At 38.7% G+C, this 23,234-nt stretch overlaps 1 protein-coding gene across 1 annotated transcript; it reads left to right on the forward strand.

The window, feature by feature from the left end:
• The first annotated feature begins 2,232 nt into the window (after nucleotides 1-2,232).
• Nucleotides 2,233-5,131, forward strand: LOC131434146 (uncharacterized). Its single transcript, XM_058600793.1, has 3 exons — nucleotides 2,233-3,069; nucleotides 3,361-3,584; nucleotides 3,796-5,131. Exons 1-3 carry the CDS (start codon nucleotides 2,233-2,235, stop codon nucleotides 5,129-5,131), a joined length of 2,397 nt encoding a protein of 798 aa, XP_058456776.1.
• The last annotated feature ends 18,103 nt before the right edge of the window (nucleotides 5,132-23,234 follow it).

Consider the following 23,234-nt stretch of genomic DNA (forward strand, 5'->3'; position numbering starts at 1 on the left):
CTTCAGCAACGATGGTGATAGATAAATAGAAACAAATTTTCTGATTTTAATAACAAAATTAGTTGTCAATGAGAATTTCGTGTTGGATTGAAATATTACTGGTTTGTGTCCAGAATATTCGCCAACTAAACACATTCTCTAAAAATAATAGTTTTTTTCAGCAAAATAAATTCTCAATTTTAACTAATTTCATATTTATTTTGTTGTTAAAATCGACTAACTCAAAAACAGTAATACGAATTAGGCGCAGAGCTAATTTCGGTCGTTCCGTGTAGAAGTAACAAGAACGCAAAATGTATTGTCCCTGCTGTAAGATTTCTTGCCTTTGCGTAATACTAAAAAGGCAAAAGCTGCGCTTCTGATACTTCGTGTATGAATGTTCAGTAAATAGTTGTAATATTCATGAAACATCTGCACCAACAAGCTTTGTGATTGATTTTTTTCAAAACTGAAACTGAACCGGTAATGAAAACAACGCCGTTCGCACTCAATTTATCACCACAGATCGGTCACAGCGGATATGACAGTCCAGTTATGAAAATGTCATAATATTTTGGGCTCTTGACATTCTCGAAACCCGTGACTGAAAATGAACATAGCAGCCACTTATCCAGTATGTATGTACACTACCACAAAGCGAACGCTGTGGCTTTGACTACTGTGAGAGAGTGCAACAAGATAAACTGCTCTCAATATTGCTGTCGTGTGTCGTGGCTCTCATGATTGCGCCAAACTCGCGTGTCATTGCATGTTGGCTACTGTTGAACGTAGCAGCTACGCGTATCGTTGGCAGTGACTGTCTTATGCTTGGCGACGGTTTAAAAATATGTCAAATTTTCGCACCCTTGGTCCCGCCTTAGAAACACGTGCGCAATATTATTTAGTTCATGTGTTGTTCGATACCGAACGCATAATGCAGGGAAAAAATCACTCATGTCTTGTCTTTTCCCAAAATGATTGTTTTGTCATACATTCCCGTTCCCATATTCCCCACTGAACTCAAATTTAATCCAATAGCTTGTATCTGATCCCTAAAATTCACACGCATTGATCATGTCCATTCATGTCCGCACAGGAAAGTCTCCCCATACAAGCATTCTCTGCTAACACGCAATTCGTGTTGTTGTATTGAAAGAGGGTGGGGCTTAATCCTTGCTGAATGAATGCACACGCCGAACTGAAAAATAGTATATAAGAAATCGTTTCACGCACTAAAATTCATTATTGTTGTAACCATTGTACAGTAAACATCGCGAAATAAAATTAAAGAGTTAAACCTGGAATTTCTTTTCTGCCACCGAAAGAACACCATTTGAGGTTTGGTATCCGCTGCTTGAGTGAGAATTCCGATTGCTGCTGGTTTTGAGCCTGTCGCCATCGAGTATAGTTCGTTTCAGCGCTCCGAGTCGCTATCGAACTTCGTCCATCCGTTCTGGAGCACCGCCGAGAGAACCACAAAAATTTGTCTATCGATCCGATCCTCAATCAGACCCTACCCAAGGTAATCTGTTGTGGACACCGGTTCGAACTGTACGGACAATTTTAATTCTCTGGTGTGTTGGTGTTAGCCGTAGCGGAATTAGATTGCCCACTGAAGAGATTTGTTCCTATGCCATTATCCCTACATTGTACGCCGTACATTGTTTTGGTCCTTCGAGCCGGATAGCAGCATCGGTAGCTTGCGATTGCAGCGGGAGTAGTTTTATCCTGCTCTGGTGGAGAAGTGAAATCCGTAAACATTTTGACCAGATTTGAGTCGTTCGCGCTCGAAAGTATAGTCCGCGCGAGAGACTAGTGAACAAGTGGAAACACGTCCGAACAAGTTTCGGCAGGACAGTTAATGTTGAACACCCAAGTGATTGAACATTTAAGATAATAGTGTTTGTGCTTGATTGAACTAAATAAGTGATTGTTTGAGTTGAACTGATGTCGTTAATGTACACACCGCAAAAAAGTGATAAAATGGTCGAGTTAAAAACACTCGTGCATCTTCGTGGTCAAACTAAGGCAAAAGTGACCAGAATCCGTAAAACCGTCGAAGAAGTGTCGGGTGCTGGCGCTGTGCAGTTCACACTAGCTCAGTTAAAAGTGTATTTAAGAAATTTAGAAGCCCATTATCAAGAGTATCTAAATTTACACCATCAAATTATTGGACTGTCACCGCCTGAAAAGTTAGATGATAATGATGCCACGTATCTCCAATTTGAATCACTGCATACTGAAACTGCAACTATGGTGGAAGCACTCATTCAATCGTCGAGCCCGCAACCCATCTTGCCAACAGGATCAGCAGTTCTTCCTTCAAGTGTGTATCTACCGCAGATTGTAGTCCAACAGCAACCGCTTCCGATTCCCATTCCTTCGTTCGATGGGAAACCGGAAAATTGGCCGAGATTTCAGCAGGTGTTCTCGGACATCATATCAAAATCCAGAGACTCTGATGCCGTCAAATTGCATCACCTCGAGAGGGCAATTTCTGGCGGTTCCGCTGCCAAACTCATCGATCCAAAAACGCTTAGAGAAGGAAATTTCGCCCACGCTTGGGAGCTACTGCTGGACGTATACGAAGATGAAAGGAAAGCAGTGGACTCTCACATCCATGGATTGCTGAGCCTTAAACGCATGCATAAGGAATGCTCCAAGCAAATGAGGGAGCTTTTGAACGAAACAACTCGTCACGTCGAAGGTTTGAGGCTGCTGAAACAGGATCTACAAGGCGTTTCTGAACGTTTTGTCGTCGTCGTTCTATCTGATGCTTTCGACACTGAGACAAGGAAACAGTGGGAAGCAACCATTCCTCATAAGCAGATTCCCAAGTATGAAGACACCATTCAATTTTTGAAGGAGCGATGTTCTTTGCTTGAACGTTGCGAATCCAGTCATCCTAAGTCAACATCAACCAAGAATATTAGTCAGAAAATTACTTCAAAACTACCCCCAGCGAAATCTTTTGCTACGATTGCACCCGTTTCTAATAGTAGTGCTATTTGTGAGATTTGTAGTGCGAGCCATCCCAATTATAAGTGCGATAAATTTCTTGCTTTAACGGTACCCCAACGTAGAGTTAAGGTAAGAGAAATGAATCTATGTTTTAATTGTTTGAGGAAAGGCCATATTTCCTCGAAATGTACGTCCAACAGAACTTGCCAGGAGTGTCAAAATAGACACAACACATTGTTACATAAGCCCAAGATAACAAAGACCAATATAAATCCCGCCGTAAACGATCCAAAATCTGTTACTGATAACTTGAAATCTGATAATCCAAAACCAAAATCAGGAGATTGTCAAGTGGTCATTAGTTCTCAATCATCTCCCCAACCCGTAGATGAATCGTCTTTTTCCAATTCAATTCACAAGGTTCGTCGATCGGATAGCACTATTCTACTAACGGCCATGGTTGACGTCTTGGACAGCCATGGAAATCCCCATCCCTGCCGTGCTTTCCTCGATTGTGGTTCCCAACCAAATTTAGTTTCCCGTTCCCTTGTTGAGTACTTGGAAATAGAACAGATACCAACTCATGTTGAAGTATTTGGTGCCACCGGTAAAAGATCGGTGTTGAACAAAAAGGCAACACTTAGGTTCCATTCCCGTTGTACTGATTATCATGCTCAAATAGAATGTTTGGTCACCGATGTGGTGACTGGTCCCCTTCCAGGACAAAAATTAGACTATCGGTCTTGGAATATTCCCTCCGGTTTATCTCTTGCCGATCCTGCTTTCCATTCCCCAGGAGAAGTTAGCCTATTAATTGGAATTAAGTTGTTTTTCCATTTAATGCTCCCCGGGCAGATTACACTCGGTAAAAATTTACCAATCCTTAAGGAAACCCGTTTGGGATTTTTGGAATGTTGAATCGGTCGAACTTGTTGATGCTGTGTCCAAAGAAGAGCAAGAATGTGAGCAAATTTTCCGTTCAACCACAATTCGTAACCACGATGGCACCTATACTGTTCATCTGCCACTTAAGGAAGCCGTTAGCGAATTACAAAATAGTCGCTCATTAGCTCTTAAACGTTTCCACATTCTTGAGCATCGTTTCAAGAAAAATCCCGATTTGAAAAAGGCTTATACTGATTTCATTAATGAATACAAATTGTTATCCCATTGCAAACAAGTTCTCGAATCCGACGATCTCCCTGGAAAACTTATTCATTATTTGCCACACCACGCAATTCTGAAACCAAGCAGTTCCACCACACGTTTGAGAGTTGTTTTTGATGCTTCGGCTCGAGCAACTGGTCCATCACTAAATGACGTTATGATGATTGGACCCACAGTTCAAGATGATCTTTTCTCCATAATTCTCAGATTTAGAAAACATCGTTTCGCAATAACAGCTGATATTTCTAAAATGTACCGAAGAATCCGTGTTAATGAAAATCATTCCAGCTTACAGCGAATTTTCTGGAGGGATAGTCCCGATGACTCCTTACAAATCCTTGAATTGACAACCGTTACCTATGGAACATTTAGCGCCCCATTTTTGGTCACCCGAACATTATTACAATTAGCTAGAGATGAATATCACCGTTTACCATTAGCATCTAAGGCAATTGAAGAAGATTGCTACGTAGATGACGTGGTATCTGGAGCAGATACCATTGAAAAGGCCATTAAACTTCGTTGTGATTTAACAAACTTGTTTGATTCCGGTGGCTTCCCAGTGCATAAATGGTGTGCGAGTGATTCCACTATTCTTGATACTGTTCCTGAAGAAGATCGCGAAAAGTTTCTTGAATTCGAATCTTCTGATATAAACAAGGTTATCAAAACTCTAGGGCTACTGTGGGACCCTGAAAACGATATTTTTCGTTTCCATTGTGATTTGAAACCAATTTCGTCTATACCAACCAAACGTATTGTTCTTTCTGAGATCTCCCGTCTGTTCGACCCTTTAGGGTTGGTGGCCCCGGTAATAGTTCTGGCGAAGGAAATTATGCAGCGTTTATGGAAAGATGGATTAGGATGGGATGATCCATTAGAAAACGATATATTGCAGTCTTGGCTTTTATTCAGAGAATCATTGAGTTATGTAAACCAAATTAAAATTCCACGTTTCGTTGGACTAGAATGCATAGAATATTTTGAAGTGCACGGTTTTGCAGATGCCTCCAATCGCGCTTAAGGAGCTGTCATTTATTTAAGAGCTGTTTCTTATACCGATGTTAAAATTTCTTTGCTTTGTAGTAAGTCAAGAATTGTTCCATTAAAACCATTAACAATTCCTAAAATGGAATTATGTGCCGCCTTGTTACTTTCGAGGCTAGTTCAGAAATGTATATCATCGTTAAAATTAGATACCAGGCGCGTCTGTCTATGGTCCGACAGTCGTATTGTTCTAGCTTGGTTAAAGAAGTCTCCCACTCAGCTTGAAGTTTTTGTTCGCAATCGTGTGACAGAGATAAACACCATCACCGAAAGCTTCTATTGGTCTTACGTACGTTCAGAGGATAATCCAGCCGATATTGTGTCCCGAGGGCAACTCCCGCAGGCTCTTTCGAACAATAATTTATGGTGGAACGGTCCACAATGTCTTCAACCCATGATGGGTAATTTACCAGCAGCCCGTGTTGTTCCATCTGATCCATTTTCCAAGACAGGTGTAGATTTTGCCGGACCGATATTTGTGAGGACTGGTCTCCGAAAATTCGTTCGAGTAAAGGCTTACATTTGTATATTCATATGCCTTGCTACCAAAGCTATTCACCTAGAATTGGTTTCTGACTTGTCGTCAGCGGCATTTATAGCTGCTTTGCACCGATTTGTTAGTCGTAGAGGATGAGTAGAAGAAATACACTCCGATCACGGCTCAAATTTCGTTGGTGCCAGATCAGATCTCCATGAACTTTATTTGATGTTTCGCGACGATCAGGCCAAGGGAAAAATAGACCAGTTTTGTTCCGCAAGAGAAATTGTATGGAAATTCATTCCGCCACGATCTCCTAATTTTGGTGGATTGTGGGAGGCTGGTGTGAAAAGTACAAAAACTCATTTGCGTAAAATTCTGTCCAATGCTTGCCTCACGTTTGAAGAATTCTATACTGTTCTCACGCAAATTGAAGCGGTCCTAAATTCGCGCCCACTCATTGCAATATCATCGGACACACATGAACCTTGTGCCTTGACTCCGGGACATTTTCTGATTGGCAGAGAACTAGTTGCTATCCCTGAACCCAGTACTAAAGATATACCTGTTAATTATTTATCCCGATGGAACTATTTGCAGTCTCTTAAAGAACAGTTTTGGAAACGTTGGTCAAACGAGTATCTCAATACACTACAGGCTCGTTCTAAGTGGATAAAAGGTTCCCCCAACGTGGTGCCTGGGCTCATTGTTTCAATAAAGGAAGACAACCTTCCTTCCCAGTCATGGAAATTGGGCAAAATTTTAAATGTGTATCCTGGCAATGATTCTATAGTTAGAGTAGTAGACGTACAAACATCGACTGGGGTATACCGTCGTTCAGTATCCAAACTCGCACCTCTGCCATTTGAAGAGAATGATCAAGCACTCGCATCTACAGATCCACATCGTAGCACGGCGGGTGAATGTTCGATACCGAACGCATAATGCAGGGAAAAAATCACTCATGTCTTGTCTTTTCCCAAAATGATTGTTTTGTCATACATTCCCGTTCCCATATTCCCCACTGAACTCAAATTTAATCCAATAGCTTGTATCTGATCCCTAAAATTCACACGCATTGATCATGTCCATTCATGTCCGCACAGGAAAGTCTCCCCATACAAGCATTCTCTGCTAACACGCAATTCGTGTTGTTGTATTGAAAGAGGGTGGGGCTTAATCCTTGCTGAATGAATGCACACGCCGAACTGAAAAATAGTATATAAGAAATCGTTTCACGCACTAAAATTCATTATTGTTGTAACCATTGTACAGTAAACATCGCGAAATAAAATTAAAGAGTTAAACCTGGAATTTCTTTTCTGCCACCGAAAGAACACCATTTGAGGTTTGGTATCCGCTGCTTGAGTGAGAATTCCGATTGCTGCTGGTTTTGAGCCTGTCGCCATCGAGTATAGTTCGTTTCAGCGCTCCGAGTCGCTATCGAACTTCGTCCATCCGTTCTGGAGCACCGCCGAGAGAACCACAAAAATTTGTCTATCGATCCGATCCTCAATCAGACCCTACCCAAGGTAATCTGTTGTGGACACCGGTTCGAACTGTACGGACAATTTTAATTCTCTGGTGTGTTGGTGTTAGCCGTAGCGGAATTAGATTGCCCACTGAAGAGATTTGTTCCTATGCCATTATCCCTACATTGTACGCCGTACATGTGTAATTGCAAAACAAAGATTTTAGTATTAATTTTACTGTTCATGCATATTTTGTGCCGTTTGAAAGCAGGTCTGAGTTTGACTATTTCTAGACATTATTATTATTGATTATTGATATTTCAAACATATCTCTATTCGTTCACGAAATAAAAATTAAACCGAGTTCTGAAATAGTTGGTTGAAGTTGAATACTTTATCGTAAAGCCAAAGTCTTGGTATTACATTCCTGTAGTGGAATTTGACCTTCTGTTTCAACAGACTTCGCAGCCGATTCAGAGTGTACAGAACCATTGCATGGCTAGTGCTACGATTCTACTGACACTACGAATCCTTCCAGGTCGGGGCTCGAACATACGACAACTGGTTTGTAAGACCAGTGCCCTATGCATTGAACCGCCAACCCGGGACTACTTTATCGTACTCTTGCATTTAAAACAGCATGCAATAATCAACGGTACACAAACGAGAACAGACATCCAAGTAGAGATTTCAATTTCTGTAGGAAATTTAAATTTTAAATTTTATTTTATTTTGGTTTTGAAAAGCAATCACCAAATTGCTATTCTCCTGTAGAGGCGCTTCGAGCAGCCCAGTAATCCCTTATGGGCTTTTGCGTTCGAGCATCCATACAATGGTAATTCATGCTTTTTAACGGATTTTTACTTTTGAGTGCGGTACGTTCTCGTAGTACAGTATCCGGCAAATTGACATACTGCGGTAATGTCTGTGGAAGTTTTTGTCCATCCAAAACCTCCTTGGAATGTAGGCCTTGAGATCTACCAACGAAACAAATTGAACTATCAAAATCCTAGTATACGGTTTAAGTTCGTGATACCACACACAGATCATTTGCCTATTGTGAATATTCTAGGTCATCTAAAAACTATCTGGAGTTCAGGTCATAACAAACTTCAATAACGAACATATTGAATATGGTCTATACTCGTGATTCCACTTACAATTAGGATGTTTATTGTAGATGCTGTTTTTTGTTCCGATTATAGAGGTTTTAACATTAAGGCCATTCGCCTCTTCGAACTAGAAAAACTTTCTGACCCTATGTGTGAGGTCGGGAATCGAACCCAGGCGTGTCGCGTGAAAGGTATCGGCTTACCCATCACGCTATAGCCGTCCCCTATTGTAGATGCTCTGGATCACACAAAAACTTCCTGGAGCTCAGGCTTTAAGATCTACCAGCACGAGGAACTGCGGTCATGAACCCATACTCGTGATACCACATGCAATTAATCGGACTATTGTGAATGAACTACGCCATTTATAAACTTCCTGCAGTCCAGACCCACCAGATCCACCAAAATAACAAAGTGCGTTAAAAAACTGAATCTTCACATTCCATACTCGCGATTCACTGAAGTCCTTGGATGACTGAAAATATTTCTGAAACAGATCAGAATAGACAAGTAAGCAATATGTAGCTCCATAACTATGAGCAGCCTTGAAAAATTCTACATAAACTGCGGATTGTTTGTGTAGATCCTAAGACCGGTTTTCACTGAAGTTCTTGGATTACTGAGAACATACCTGGAACAACTATAAATAGACAAGTGAGCAATATGTAGCTCTAAAAATATGAACAGCAAACAAAATATAGATATGAGCCATTGTAGTTCTAAGGATAATATTCCAAGTAGTTCTTGGTTCTTGGAATATCTCCTACGTATTTTCGTAGTCTCAGAATATACTGAGATGGTCCTAGAAGCTTTTGTGTATGAGCGTAGTTAGATTTTTTTTTTGTATAATTCACACTAAAATCGAATGGAATTAAAAAAATCCTTGCGATTTTATATTCATCGTTGACCTCGAGACTTGCAAATCGGTGGCTACCCATGCAATGGTAATTCCTTTCTGTGACGATGTCAAAAATAGTAAGTGCGACTCTGACTCTTGTCAGGGTTCCCTCGGCTCTCGCAGTCAAAATATTTGGTGTGAACTCTGTGCTTAATGGTTTCACCACAAGTGCGTAAATCTTAGCAATTCAGCAGTTAACTCGCTTCGTGGCTGGCCTGGCTGGTTAATGTATTCATTGTACTTCTCTCGACCAAATTGCTCGCTATTTCAAAACAATGATGTGCTGGTCCCCTCAAGGACCGTATTGATGAATTACACTTCGATATGAGCATTCTATTCGCTTCAATCGTTGATGCAACACATAAGCGTTTCCGTACTAGCAGACCATTTCTAACGCAGCCCGACAAGACACCGAAAGTCGACGTTCCAGTAACCAATCCTATCACGACGCATTTTAGAGCTCTTACCATTTTAGGTGAAACCACATCTAACCACACCTGTCTGTTACCACCTCCGTCACCGGTGAATCAATTGATGATCACATGCCTCAACAGCTGTCATCTGGAATGCTTGTTTCAACTGGGACTACAATTGCTCCTTTCAAACTCATTCAAGCGAATGACACTCAACCGAGATGATTACTCAACGTGGGATCGGAAAATGGGATACTTCGTTCCCCATGCACCAGTAGAACTCGGAAAATAACCAACTTATCCGCAGATCCGTCGGTCAAACCAGCCCTCACTGGTTTGGAATGTTTACAGAACCAGCTCGATTTCTTAAACGCCACGACAGTCCACAGTAGCATCTCGATCAATTCGTCCGAGCAACCTGCACCATCTGAACAAGCAATCATACTCGACAGTCACATCGCTCAAATCAAACAATAGGACCAAATCAAATGACCCTGGTTCTGATCGACCAACACTGAAAATCTCTTCTCGGAGCAAATATCCTCACTGTTCCTCTAAATACTTGTACTCTGTTTCTACTACAGCTTCCAAATTTTTGGATGACTACAATACACCAATTAAATGACGTTTATAAGAGCAATGGACGCCAGCTAGACCTTTACTTCGTCAGTCAACAATTTTCTGTCTCGATTACACTAATGGAAGCTGCAACAATACTTGTGAAAATTTGTAACCATCATCCACCGCTTCAAATATATAACCATGACCAACCATCTATCATCTTCAAAAACATCGCTCAATCAACATACTACGACTTTAAAAAAGAAGACTATACTGCTGCGAGTAATTTCTTCTCATCTTTAGATTGGAACTCTTCGTTATTCAATGAATGCAAATCAGCTGCAGTAACTTGAACTCATATAGTGTTATACGCCATGGATCAGTTCATACCAAAAAAGACACCCAGGAAAACAATCCACTCACCATGGTCTTATTCCATCTTAAAGAACTTGAAAAGCGCTAAGCGATCCGCTTTAAAAAAGTTGTCCAAATATCTAACACTACACCTCAGACTCCACTATTCGCATCTAAATTACCGTTATAAACATCTAAATAAGATTCTGTACCATAACTACCAACAGGGGATTCAGAGAAGTCTCGGAACGAACCCGAAAAGCTTCTGGAGCTACGTCAACGAACAACGTAAGGAAACGAACGTTTCAACTTGAATGTCACTTGATGGATTTTAAGCATCAACATTCCTCGATATCTGTGACCTTTTCGGTAAGCACTTTAGCAGTGTTTTAAGAATTCGTTGAAAACAGGTCATTTTCCGGTCAATTATCGGACCACAGTTTCCAAAATAAGTAGACTTGGATTCAATAGACATTTTTTTAATTTGCTGTGCTCATATTTAACTGATCGCGACATGTCAATGAAAATAGGAGATTGCAGTACAGCTCCATTTACTGTCAGCTCCGGAGTTCCTCAAGGTAGTCATCTTGGACCATTCATATTTCTACTTTATCGTAACGAGTGTAAAATTTTGCTAAAATGCATGAAATTATAGTATGCAGATCTCTTTCACCTTATCAAAACCTTCGAAGACGTCAGATTCTTACTGTCGCGACTGGACATTTTTACCAACTGGTGTAGAGTAAACCTTCAAACTTCTTCAAACTGTTCTGTTATTTCATTAACTCGCAAACGTTCTATGATTGGATTCGACTACACGATCATACAAACCGTTCTTAAACGAGAATCGTATATTAAAGACATGAGAGTAATCTTGGATTCGAAAATGAACTACAAAAAGCACATTGAATATACTATTAAGGAAGCCTCGAAGCTATTCTACACTATAATATGCAGCTGTTGTTTGGTCACCCTACTAAATCAGCACGACAGTCAACGCATAGAAGCTATTCAACATAAATTTATTCGGTTTGCGCTTCGCCAACTACCATGGAGAGACCCCCTGAATCTTTCGAGTTACCAAGATCGTTGCCAGTTCATGGATTTTGTTAGATTTTGATATACTCCGTCGTTATCTTCGAGTTCATCCTTTCCTACTCCATTCCTTCCGCTAGAAGCAACGAGTTCATGTCAGATCGACTTCCATCTAATCCGTGATACTACCAGGAAAATGTTTTCTCGAACACTATCTCTTAAAAAAAAATTATTGTTAGTTTTAAGAATTTAGTTATGTAGTTATAATAGTTAATAACATGAAGTGTATCATTTGAATATTCTGTAATCTGTTGGTACAAAAGATGAGGAGGTTTTATGCCTACTGGAGACATAGTGATAGATTGATACGAATCTATCTCCAGTGGGCTTTTCCCTGCTCCAGAAATAAATGAAGAAACAAAGAAATAAATAATGATAACCGGTTTTTATTTCAATTATATGTATAGGGTGATTTTTTAAGAGCTTGAGAACTTTTTTAAACAATAAAACGCATAAAATTTGCAAAATCTCATCGGTTCTTTATTTTAAACGTTAGATTGGTACATGACATTTACTTTTTGAAGATAATTTCATTTAAATGTTGACCGCGGCTGCGTCTTAGGTGGTCCATTCGGAAAGTCCAATTTTGGGCAACTTTTTCGAGCATTTCGGCCGGAATAGCCCGAATTTCTTCGGAAATGTTGTCTTCCAAAGCTGGAATAGTTACTGGCTTATTTCTGTAGACTTTAGACTTGACGTAGCCCCACAAAAAATAGTCTAAAGGCGTCAAATCGCATGATCTTGGTGGCCAACTTACCGGTCCATTTCTTGAGATGAATTGTTCTCCGAAGTTTTCCCTCAAAATGGTCATAGAATCGCGAGCTGTGTGGCATGTAGCGCCATCTTGTTGAAACCACATGTCAACCAAGTTCAGTTCTTCCATTTTTGGAAACAAAAAGTTTGTTAGCATCGAACGATAGCGATCGCCATTCACTGTAACGTTGCGTCCAACAGCATCTTTGAAAAAATACGGTCCAATGATTCCACCAGCGTACAAACCACACCAAACAGTGCATTTTTCGGGATGCATGGGCAGTTCTTGAACGGCTTCTGGTTGCTCTTCACTCCAAATGCGGCAATTTTGCTTATTTACGTAGCCATTCAACCAGAAATGAGCCTCATCGCTGAACAAAATTTGTCGATAAAAAAGCGGATTTTCCGAATGGACCACCTAAGACGCAGCCGCGGTCAACATTTAAATGAAATTATCTTCAAAAAGTAAATGTCATGTACCAATCTAACGTTTAAAATAAAGAACCGATGAGATTTTGCAAATTTTATGCGTTTTATTGTTTAAAAAAGTTCTCAAGCTCTTAAAAAATAACCCTTTATTATTTTATGTATTATTTTTATTTAATTTTGAATTGATTGAGTTTTAAATGTAAAATAGAAACAAATAACGAAAAGGTCAGTTTCTCTCCATTCCCACAAGGATAAAATAAGTTAATTCAAGCTACTATGGAGCAAACATTGGGTAAGATGATACACTATACTCTCCTTTACCGGAAAGTCTTCTGATCTGTGTTTCATAACATCCAGAATATCTCAAGTGACAGAACGATTCCTCCGAATCGAAGAAGTTTGCGAATTGAGAACTGTCTTTGAGAATTTGTGTCACCAGGTTTCATAGATTCTAATAATTTGATATATAACTGAGACAAAAATAACAGAGAGTTTCATACAATTTATTAGTTTTCCTATCTAATTCCACATCATCTGAAAAATCATCTAACCGTCAGTAATTTAAAGACTGTCCCTGAAAGTATGGACGCACTTTGATTTCGCTGTAAATAATTCACAAATGTTAGATATTCAAATTTTATTCGATATACTGATAACATTAGACTACAACAAACGAATATTATTCTCAACATTTGCTACTTAGCCATTGTAGACTAGCTGGCGCACCTTCTTGCGAATGTTCCTCATTAAATTTTGTACAGACTTCTTGGCGACAAGTTTTGACACTTTTTTCCAATCTTTTTCGAACTGTTGAATGGTTTCGGCTGCCGAGACATGTTTCCTAAGATGTGCCTTCGTTAATGTTCAAAATTCCTCAATTGGTCGAAGTTGGGGGCAATTTGGTGGATTCATGTCTTCTGGGACGAAAGTGACATTTTTGGTAGTATACCATTCTACCGTTGATTTCGAGTAGTGGTAAGAAGCAAGATCTGGCCAGAAGACAACAGGATCCTTGTGGCTTCGAATCATGAGTAGAAGTCGTTTTTGTAAACATTCCTTGATGTATATTTCGCTGTTCATTGAAGCAGTGGTGATGAAGGGTTTTGAAATCTTACCGCAGCTACAAATTGCTTGCCAGACCACAGCTTTCTTACCAATTTTTTCGACTTCAATCGATGTCTCGGACTGGTTTAACACTCGCACCGTATAACATTGTGGTCCTGGCAATGATTTGTAATCGAGTTTCACGTAGGTTTCGTCGTCCATGATTATGCAGTTTAAATTTCCAGCAAGAATCGCATTGTACAGCTTTCGAACCCTCGGCCAGATCGATGCTTCTTGTTTCGGACTACGTTTTGGTTGTTTCTGCTTCTTACAGGTTCGAAGATTCAAACGTTCTTTAGCACGTAGAACATTTTACTTCGAAAAGCCCACTTTTTTGGCCACATTCCGAACTGAAACCTCCTTCCTTCGCTCGAACGCCTTCAGCACACGTTTATCCAACTGAGGGTTAGCAAGACCTTTTTTTCGACCCGTTTTCGGTTTATCCTCACCGAACTTCCTGATTGAATTCCGCACGGCTTTTTCACTTACTCCTTCCATTTTTGCTATCTTTCTCAGTGACATTCCGCGTTCTGTGCACCATTTGTACACAATTTTTTGACGTTGTTCTGCTGAAAGTTCACGCATTTCGAAATAAACTAATGAAAACGAATTAGCAACTGCACAAGGTTAGCAGCTATAAAAATTTACAGATTCTGAACCATTGCAAAATGGCAGCGGTTTTTGGTTGCGTCCATACTTTCTGGGACAGTCTTTAAATTGTCAAATTACCACCTCTTTTGCGAATTCCAACACACACAAACGCAACTATCAAGCGAAGCTAAAATGGCATATATTTATAGATTCCTCTTTGCGTCAAATTTCATACTACGCAGAATGATGCGATATTTTTATGCATGACACGAAGCCTTCCTATAGCAGACGAATCATAAGCAACTATATGAAATTCTAGGTGTAGCCCAACGATCGAAATCGTCGGCCGTGCACGAAAAATCAAGAAGTGACATCATTTTGGTCCGCTGTGATTGGCTAATGAAAACATAGGTCAAGTCAATCCAATTTTTCAATGGTGTACTATTAAAATACTAAAATCAAGTTACCATACAAGTTTAAGTTAAAAGTTTTCGAATCGATTGGTAGTTAAATTATATAAATCCATCCACAGATCACAGAGTTCAAAATTTCAGAGTTCAAAATTAAGACAAAAAAAAATTAAAAATTTCTAATTTTCAATTTACACCCGGCCACGTAAAATGAAGAGTAAGGCATTTTCATTACTAAAAACCCTTCTTAATCCACCTAGTGGTGTGATAATGCCTTTCTCTTTCTTCAAAATATTCTCATGGTTTTTTTATCATTTTATAAAATAATTTCTGCCACTAATTTCAGCTCATTTTTGATTTTTGACTTTGAGAAGAGTGATGCTAATCTAGAAAACCCTTCTTAGACCACTATCCTTATGGTCTACTTTTGATTGACGACAAATAAATAAATAATGGAATTTTCATAGATGTTGAAAAATCACCAGAGGGAGGTACATGAAATTTCCGAAATCGTAAAATTTTTTGTTGATGCCAAAAGTCTTAGAATTGCATGAACGTCGAAAAATTTGAATTTTTTTGCCAGAATGAAAAAACAAATTCAAAAAATCGACTTTCTGGGACTTTCTGGGAATCCCAGAAAGTCGATTTTTTCAAAAAAAATTTACTTACTTTACTATGGGGTGCCTTTTCAAAATTTACCCTCTGAGAGAGTGATAAGTTTTTTATCGTGAATATCTCTTGTTGTATCTAACGAATCAACATAATTTTTGCTACATGCCATCGGAAATATGATCAAAATTTTATGATAAAATTTTCAGTTGTGTGACATAATCTCAAATAGTTCAAAATTAAACTTTTCTGAAATGTTTAGTATAAACGAGTATCAAAGAGGATAATTCAAATGGCGCGTTTGCCTTTCTCGTATTTTGAAAGCTCATAGCTCAGAGATCTGTGGAAGCATTTATATAATCTAACTACCAATAGAATCGAAATTTTTCAACTTAAACGTGTATAGCAAAAGCATTGAAGTATTTCAATAGTACACTATTGAAAAACCTATCTCATTTGACCCATGTCAACACCAGCCAATCAGAACGCGTTCTGAGGAAGAGAACAAAATATCTGCTGCTGTACAACAAATCGTTCAAGAAAAATGTTCCGAAAAGTGGTGAATATCATAGTGAGTTCCTCAGTTTGGTCCTTCTGAATGCTAGAAACGAATCCCTACAGCATATTGATAGTTTCTTTCAATAAATTATGCAAATCCGAAATGAAATAATCGACATTAAAATTCTATATGCGGCTATTTTTATAGCCGTTAGGACCGCCCATTAGTGAAAAAGCAACAAACGAAATCGCATAAAAGGAAATCTCTTAACAAAAATTGAATCAGTTTGGATTCTATCGCCACTGCGAGCAGATGTGTTTTGTGTCGTCTGCACAGCTAGTTTCGCTTTCGACAAGAGCGATTACGTCACAGCTGCCAGTCATTTCGATGGATGAAAAAGCAACGTTGGAGAGCATTATAAAAAATCAGCCGTTCTAATGGCTCTAAAAGTTTTCTGAAGAACTATTAGGATGTGCTGTTCGCAAATCGAAAGAAAATATCCTCAGTTTAGTGCAAAATGTGCTTGCATAATTCATACAATTGATCAACTAATTGATATTCGGAAGTGTTAAGGAACATGTCATTTGTTTCCGTATTCACGACATCCAGTTATGTCTCTGACATTACCCACCCGCCTTTTTAGATGACACAAAATCTCGACGTTTCATACAATTCTAAGACGTTTGACATAAAAAAATCTTCAATTTCGGAAATCTCAGTACTCCCCCCCTATGGTAATTTTTCAAGATCGAAAATTTTCAAACTTTAACCGTCGGGTAGCACCCCTTACCTATGTCCGATTTAGCTCAAATTTTGCATGGGGACTTTTTCCGAGGTGCTTAAACTTTTTAACAATAGCGCTTAACGAAATTAGAGGTGATCCCAAAATATAGGCACCCTTATATACATTAGAGCGATAAAAACAACGTGTTTTGTCGGTTACGTCACTTATACAATCATATCTCCGGAATCGAAAGTCACAGCCATTTCATATTTGAACTTGATCAATGGCCTGAGCTTTCAAACGAGCATAAGTTTGTTAAAATCGGTTCAGCCATCTCTGAGAAAATTCAGCGCGTTATATCTTCGAAAAGTGCACACACACAGACATTTTCCGATCTCGTCGAACTGAGTTGAATGGTATATAACACTGTGGGTTTCCGAGGCTTCGTTCAAAAGTCGGCTTTTCCAGCAATTTTAATACATTTCTATAGAGAAAGGCATAAAATATTGCATGTTTATGACATTAACGAATTTGGTTCATTTACTGCCCTCAGTCTATTATGGAATCAAATAGAATTTATGCACCTGTAACCAATCTTACACAAGAAGAAAAGAAAAACCTTTTTTTATCCACCTAGTGATGTGATGGTGCCTTTCTCATATTACTTCTATTTCCAAAAATATCACTAGAAGATTCTGTCAAAAATTTTATTTGTAAATTTGTTAACAATTATGTCAAGTTATTAAGAATTTTTTTATTTTGCATCGTCGCACTATATGATTAAACAAACTTTAACTTATAGTTCTTGAACCGGAAGTCGAACCCGGATGAAGTTAAACAGTAACCTATGATTATAGGAACTTTTATTTGAGCCTAAGTTTGTGGAAATCGATCAAATCATCTCTGAGAAAATTGAGTGAGTCTCGTTTCAGAGTGTTTGATCATTATTTCCGGTACTTCTGGAATCGGGAACTAGGAACCAGTATAGTCGAAGTCGGTTTGTTTAGTATGTAACTAATATAACCTACAAGTTAAATCAGTTTTGAGCCAAATCTAGTAGAGTTTTACCCTTTTTTGCATCGTCGCTTTAAATGATGGTGTGCAATTCAGCTCGATAAACTGTGTCGAATGATATAGAACATTTAACCCTCCGGGCTAATTTTCACTAGTCAATTTTTCAAGTGATTGTTTAAACTTTATCTATGAGATAGACAATAAGTGTACTTTTAAAGAAAAGCATCGTTATCATGATTTTGTGATAATACTAACTAGTAGGTACAAATTTGATAAAAGATTCACATATTTTTCACCTGAAAAGTATAGATTTAAATGTAGCAACCCTGCATGCTATACGAAATTAAACAAAGCACGCTGCGAACGAAACAAAGCTGCACGTACCGACGCGTACCAGTTTCGCATCGTCATTTTAAATGACGATTTAAATGTTCACTCATCACTCTATTATTTCGGAACCGAAAGTCGGATCTGGATGAAATTGCACAGTATATTTTAAGACAATGAGAGCTTTAATTTGAATCATAATTCGTGAATGTTACTTTAACCGTTGCTTAGAAATCGAAGTGAGTTCAGTTTTAGGAGATTTTTTTCATCATTATCGGTGCTTTCAGAAGCGGAAACCGAGAACTATATTGTTTTTATTCAATAATGTAATGCAATAAGCTGCCTAGAGTATTTTCTAATCTTAATTAACGACTAACTTCAAACTAGAATAGTATCATTAGACTATGTCATCTCGGGTCCTCTTAAATCCAGCTTTCAGCTGGCGATCGGCAGTGGTCGATGAATTGAGTATTGCACGAGTCTTCCAGATGGCATTGGTAAATATCTATGCTGGCCGCATCCTTCGTCAACCGAGGACTCGTAGTCCCAAAGTAAATTTATACATTCATTAACTAACAAGACCTGCATCTAGATGAATTTAGCAGTAAGTTTTATAAAAGCTTGCACCTCGTTTCGCCATCGCTTGTGAAAAAATACTCACGAAATCGAAAATTTTCACTAATCGCATGTAATACCGGAACCGGAATTCGGATCTCGGTTTATATTATATTGTGCTATATTTATATTTATTATATTGTGCTATATTATATTATATTATATTATACTGTGTTATATTATTTTATATTATGTTATATCACAGAGAAAAGATATCCAACAGACATTCATACGTGCAAAGCCGTGTGCAACTGTGATTTTTAACGGATTTTCACTTGTATGCTTTACACAGCTTTTTAAAAAGGTTTGTACTAGCTTGGATGTCTGTTCTCTGTAGTTATATTATGTTATATCATGTTATATTGGATTATATTATGTTATATTAATTTATGTTATGTTATATTATATTATATTATATTATATTATTTTATATTATATTGTATTATATTATATTATATTATATCATATTATATTATATTATATTATATTATATTGAATTATAGTGAATGACTGGATGATGGAGTGGATTGCCAACCTGAGTCACGTGGGGGAAGCTTTGTGTTTTTCCATGAAGGTCTGAAATGAGTAAGACACACCCTTCTAATAAACAAACCACCAGGCGGGTTTAAGCTGGTACAGCGAAATTTTTTATTATATGGCCGGATGTTCTTGCTGGAAGGCGCCTGGTCCTCAAAATCCATTTTGGCCTTCTTAACAGCATACACTGGCCTTCTTCTACCCGCATACACTGGTAATGCCTTGAACTAATGGTGGCTTCACACATCCATACATACATACATACGTGAATAATTATTTTTTGTATTTTACTTAAGGTTACACCATAAACAATCGTTCAAACTCAAGTAAATTGAAGATTTTAAATTTTTTTTGGTCGCTTCAAAAGTATATCTATACATTGTGAACAAGCGCCTTATCCAATCCTAAAGCATACAAATACACACAGATATTTGCCAATCTCGACGAACTGAATGGTATATAACACTAAGAGTCGCCGGGGCTGTGATAAAAAAAAGTTGGTTAGTCCAGCAATTCTACATTTATTTTATAGGAAAAGACAAAAAGATTTTTCTCTCAAATTTTTCTTCAAAAAATGTTTATTTTAAAATTATTATCAGAAATAACATTTGACGTTTTTGCGGTTAGTAACTATTAAAAAATTATACTGACAGTTGAAGAACTTAGAGTTTTGTAATATTCAATTTAAACTATTTTTTTCTAAAACACGAATGCTTTACACCATTCGATACCTCTAACTTTGCTTTCCGCAGGTTATTTTTTATATTCCTTCCTTGACTTCGATCTTATTTTCTTTCTCACTCGTAGATAACATGATCGGTACATTACCACTTTGTCGAGTGCTTTCCACGTACCGCAAAACACCTTTCAATATCCAGAGTTCCAGCAAAAATATCACTGAAAAACAATGGGACTTATCACTGATAATCTGTTGAAGCCAGATAGATTCACCATTTTACCTACTAACAACGCAACTGCAATGACTAAAGTGACCCATCCTTTATCGATCCTGCGGTATACTATCATGTTGTAAACATATTCCACCACCGTGAATGCTATAGCTATCGTATTGAGGAAGATCAGAAATGCTCTGGTTGACTTCACACAGGATATATTTGCCTACGGAATTCGATAATCACCGAAAGGAACCATAATTAATGGTTGTATTTTTTTCCTATACCCATCGGATTCCTATCATCAGAACTAAGCTGAACACTATGCTCAACATCGCCAGCAGTATCTCGACCGAGGGAACCAAATCATATCCGTTTCCTAGCATGGAATAGCTATAAAACTTTTACTTGAACAACCAAAAAAACGTAGTACCTATCTTTGTCAAACACTTGGCAACTTCCAGCATCGAAAGGATTATGCAAACGTTTGCGAAAATGTAACCCATCACTCGATAGGTGGTAGGTTTCACCATGTCTTGGGTGAACACTGTAAATATTATTACTACTAATCTCTCTTTACAACAAGTTGTAAGAAACTGCGCGCAAATCACTTTGTTTATCGGGGCCATCATCGCCATTCAAGCACTCCACCAACCACTCAAATTTATCATCATGACGCGATGCGGTGTGTGGGTGGATCTGTTTACTCGAACCAAGGAATGAATGATTTTCTTTTGTAAGCGATGCAACCAGCTGCGGTGGGTAATAATTCTATGAATCCATCATAAAAAAGAGCGTGCCTCTCAGGGGAGTGAGGTTTGTTTTTATTTATGATTTGAATTCACATTAGTTATGAACTGAATTTCTAATCGAGTGGTTTCTTTTCGTTGGCATGGATGATACGTGTTAATTCACGTCCTCTGACAGCGTCAAATGGTGCAGTTTGACGTAGGACTACGTCTTTCTTAACTATACTCACCTGGGTGCATTTTCAAAATTTTGCAACACGAAAGTGTAACGAAACTACTCCAGATTTGATTCCTAAATAACTTTTTTCCTGTTCGAGTATTTTCTAAAATTCTTTCTCGAAAGCTTGTTGGTAATGTTACGTTTATTACGTAGACCTATGGAAGCCGTTACACCGGAAAATGTGAGTGAAGTGACAAAAATTATAATGAAAGATCGTAAAGTGAAGCTCCGTGAGATTGCTGAGATGACACAGATATCATATGGAAGTGTATTTACTATCCTTAATGAAAAATTGAGCATGAAAAAGGTTTTTTCCAAGTGGGTGCCGCGATTGCTTTCGATGGAACAAAAACAGCAACGAGTCGATGATTCAGAAAGCAGTTTATCGAAAAAAAAAGAAAAACGTTGGAACCATTGTATCATCCTAAAAGGTGATTATGTTGATGAATAAAAAAAAATTTGCAAAAAAAATGTTGTTTCCATTGTTAGTCTCGGGACCTATTGATCCATGTGTTATAGACACTGTTGCACGTTTGCCAGCCTTAGTCTATGATATTCCATGAACGAAGACACGTCGAAAGACCACAGACCACTATCAACCTCAAGACAGTGCAACTACCCTGCACCCCATGCAACTGGTGCTTCATTCATTGGCGAATTTCTACTAATAAAAGACATAAAAATGTCCTCACCTAACTACTTAGTTTAATGTTCGTAGAAATATTAAAGACTGAATTGATTCTACACGGAAAGAAAGCCGTTAGTGCTGTCATGATTAGAAAATCATGAAACCAATCATTTTAACTTCTCATGAACCATGAGCAGTAATTCTTCTCCCATGAAAATTAATCATGGTTCGAAAATGCGTTACTTGAGGAATGTATTTCTTTCAAAGCTCGTAGCTCCAATTTCTTTATTCAATAATATATTAACATATAATATTAAGGCACACTGCTTAAGCTCTAAGATGCCAAGGGTATTTTCGCCTAACTTAAAACTAGAATAGTATCATTATATAATGTAGTATCGGAGTCGCGTATTCTCGAGAATCCAGCTTTCAGCTGGCGATCGCTAGTGGTCGGTGAGTTGAATTTAGCATGAGAGTCTTCCAGATGGCGTTGGTAATTATCTATGTTGGCCGCATTCTTCGGTCCGTGTGGGTCCGCGAGAAACACCCCCAGGCTACGTAGGCCCGGTGGGTGGCCCGCATGCTGGTCATCGACAGGAGCGGTCTTCCGTGGGTGGTGATGGTGATGTTACGGAAGAGAATGAAAAAAAGTAAATATTGTGGGAAACGGGGTAAAAAGGGGGTGTGAGAACAAAATGTTTGAAAACGACAGAGATCTAATTAGTTGCCATCGAGATGGTGAAGAAACAGGGAAGGGGGAACGAAAAAGTTAGTGACAAAAAAACAGATCTTGTTAGTTCCAATGAAGATGGTGAACAGGGACGGTGATCGAGAGAATCGGGCGGATGTTAGTGTCGAACCTGTAGATGGAGATTATACTTTCTGGGCGAGGAATAACACATTACACTTGTATATCAATGTGTTTGAGGTAATGATATATGAGAAGCATATATGAACTATCCCGACTCGCCAACACATCCCGAACCGGCACCTCAGGCGGTCTACCTCGGGCCCTGAGGGATTCCAGTAGCTTCGACCTGGCGTCACGATACTCTACGCACGACCACACGACATGCTCGATGTCCTGATAACCGTCGCCACAGGTGCAGAGCCCGCTATCCACGATCCCGATACGCCGAAGATGTGCGTTGAAAGTGTAGTGATTTGACATGAGCCGTGACATAACACGAATGAAATCGCGACTCACGTTCATCCCCCTGAACCAAGGTTTCGTCGATACCTTAGGGGTAATGGAGTGTAGCCATCGTCCCAGTTCGTCATTCGTCCATGAAGTTTGCCAACTTTCGAGAGTTTTCTGACGAGAGATACTAAAAAGTTCATTGAAGCAGATTGGTCTTTCATAAATTTCACCTTCTAATGCGCCCACCTTAGCCAACGAGTCTGCCTTTTCATTGCCCGGAATGGAACAATGCGAAGGGACCCAGACTAACGATATTAAATAAGACCGTTCAGATAAAGTTCGCAAGTGTTCCCGTATTTTCCCCAGGAAATATGGGGGATACTTTCCTGGCTTCATTGCCCGGAGAGCTTCTATTGAGCTTAGACTGTCCGTGACAATGAAGTAATGGTCTTTG

The sequence above is a fragment of the Malaya genurostris genome, chromosome 3 (genome assembly GCF_030247185.1).
Source record: "Malaya genurostris strain Urasoe2022 chromosome 3, Malgen_1.1, whole genome shotgun sequence".
Lineage (NCBI taxonomy): Eukaryota > Metazoa > Arthropoda > Insecta > Diptera > Culicidae > Malaya > Malaya genurostris.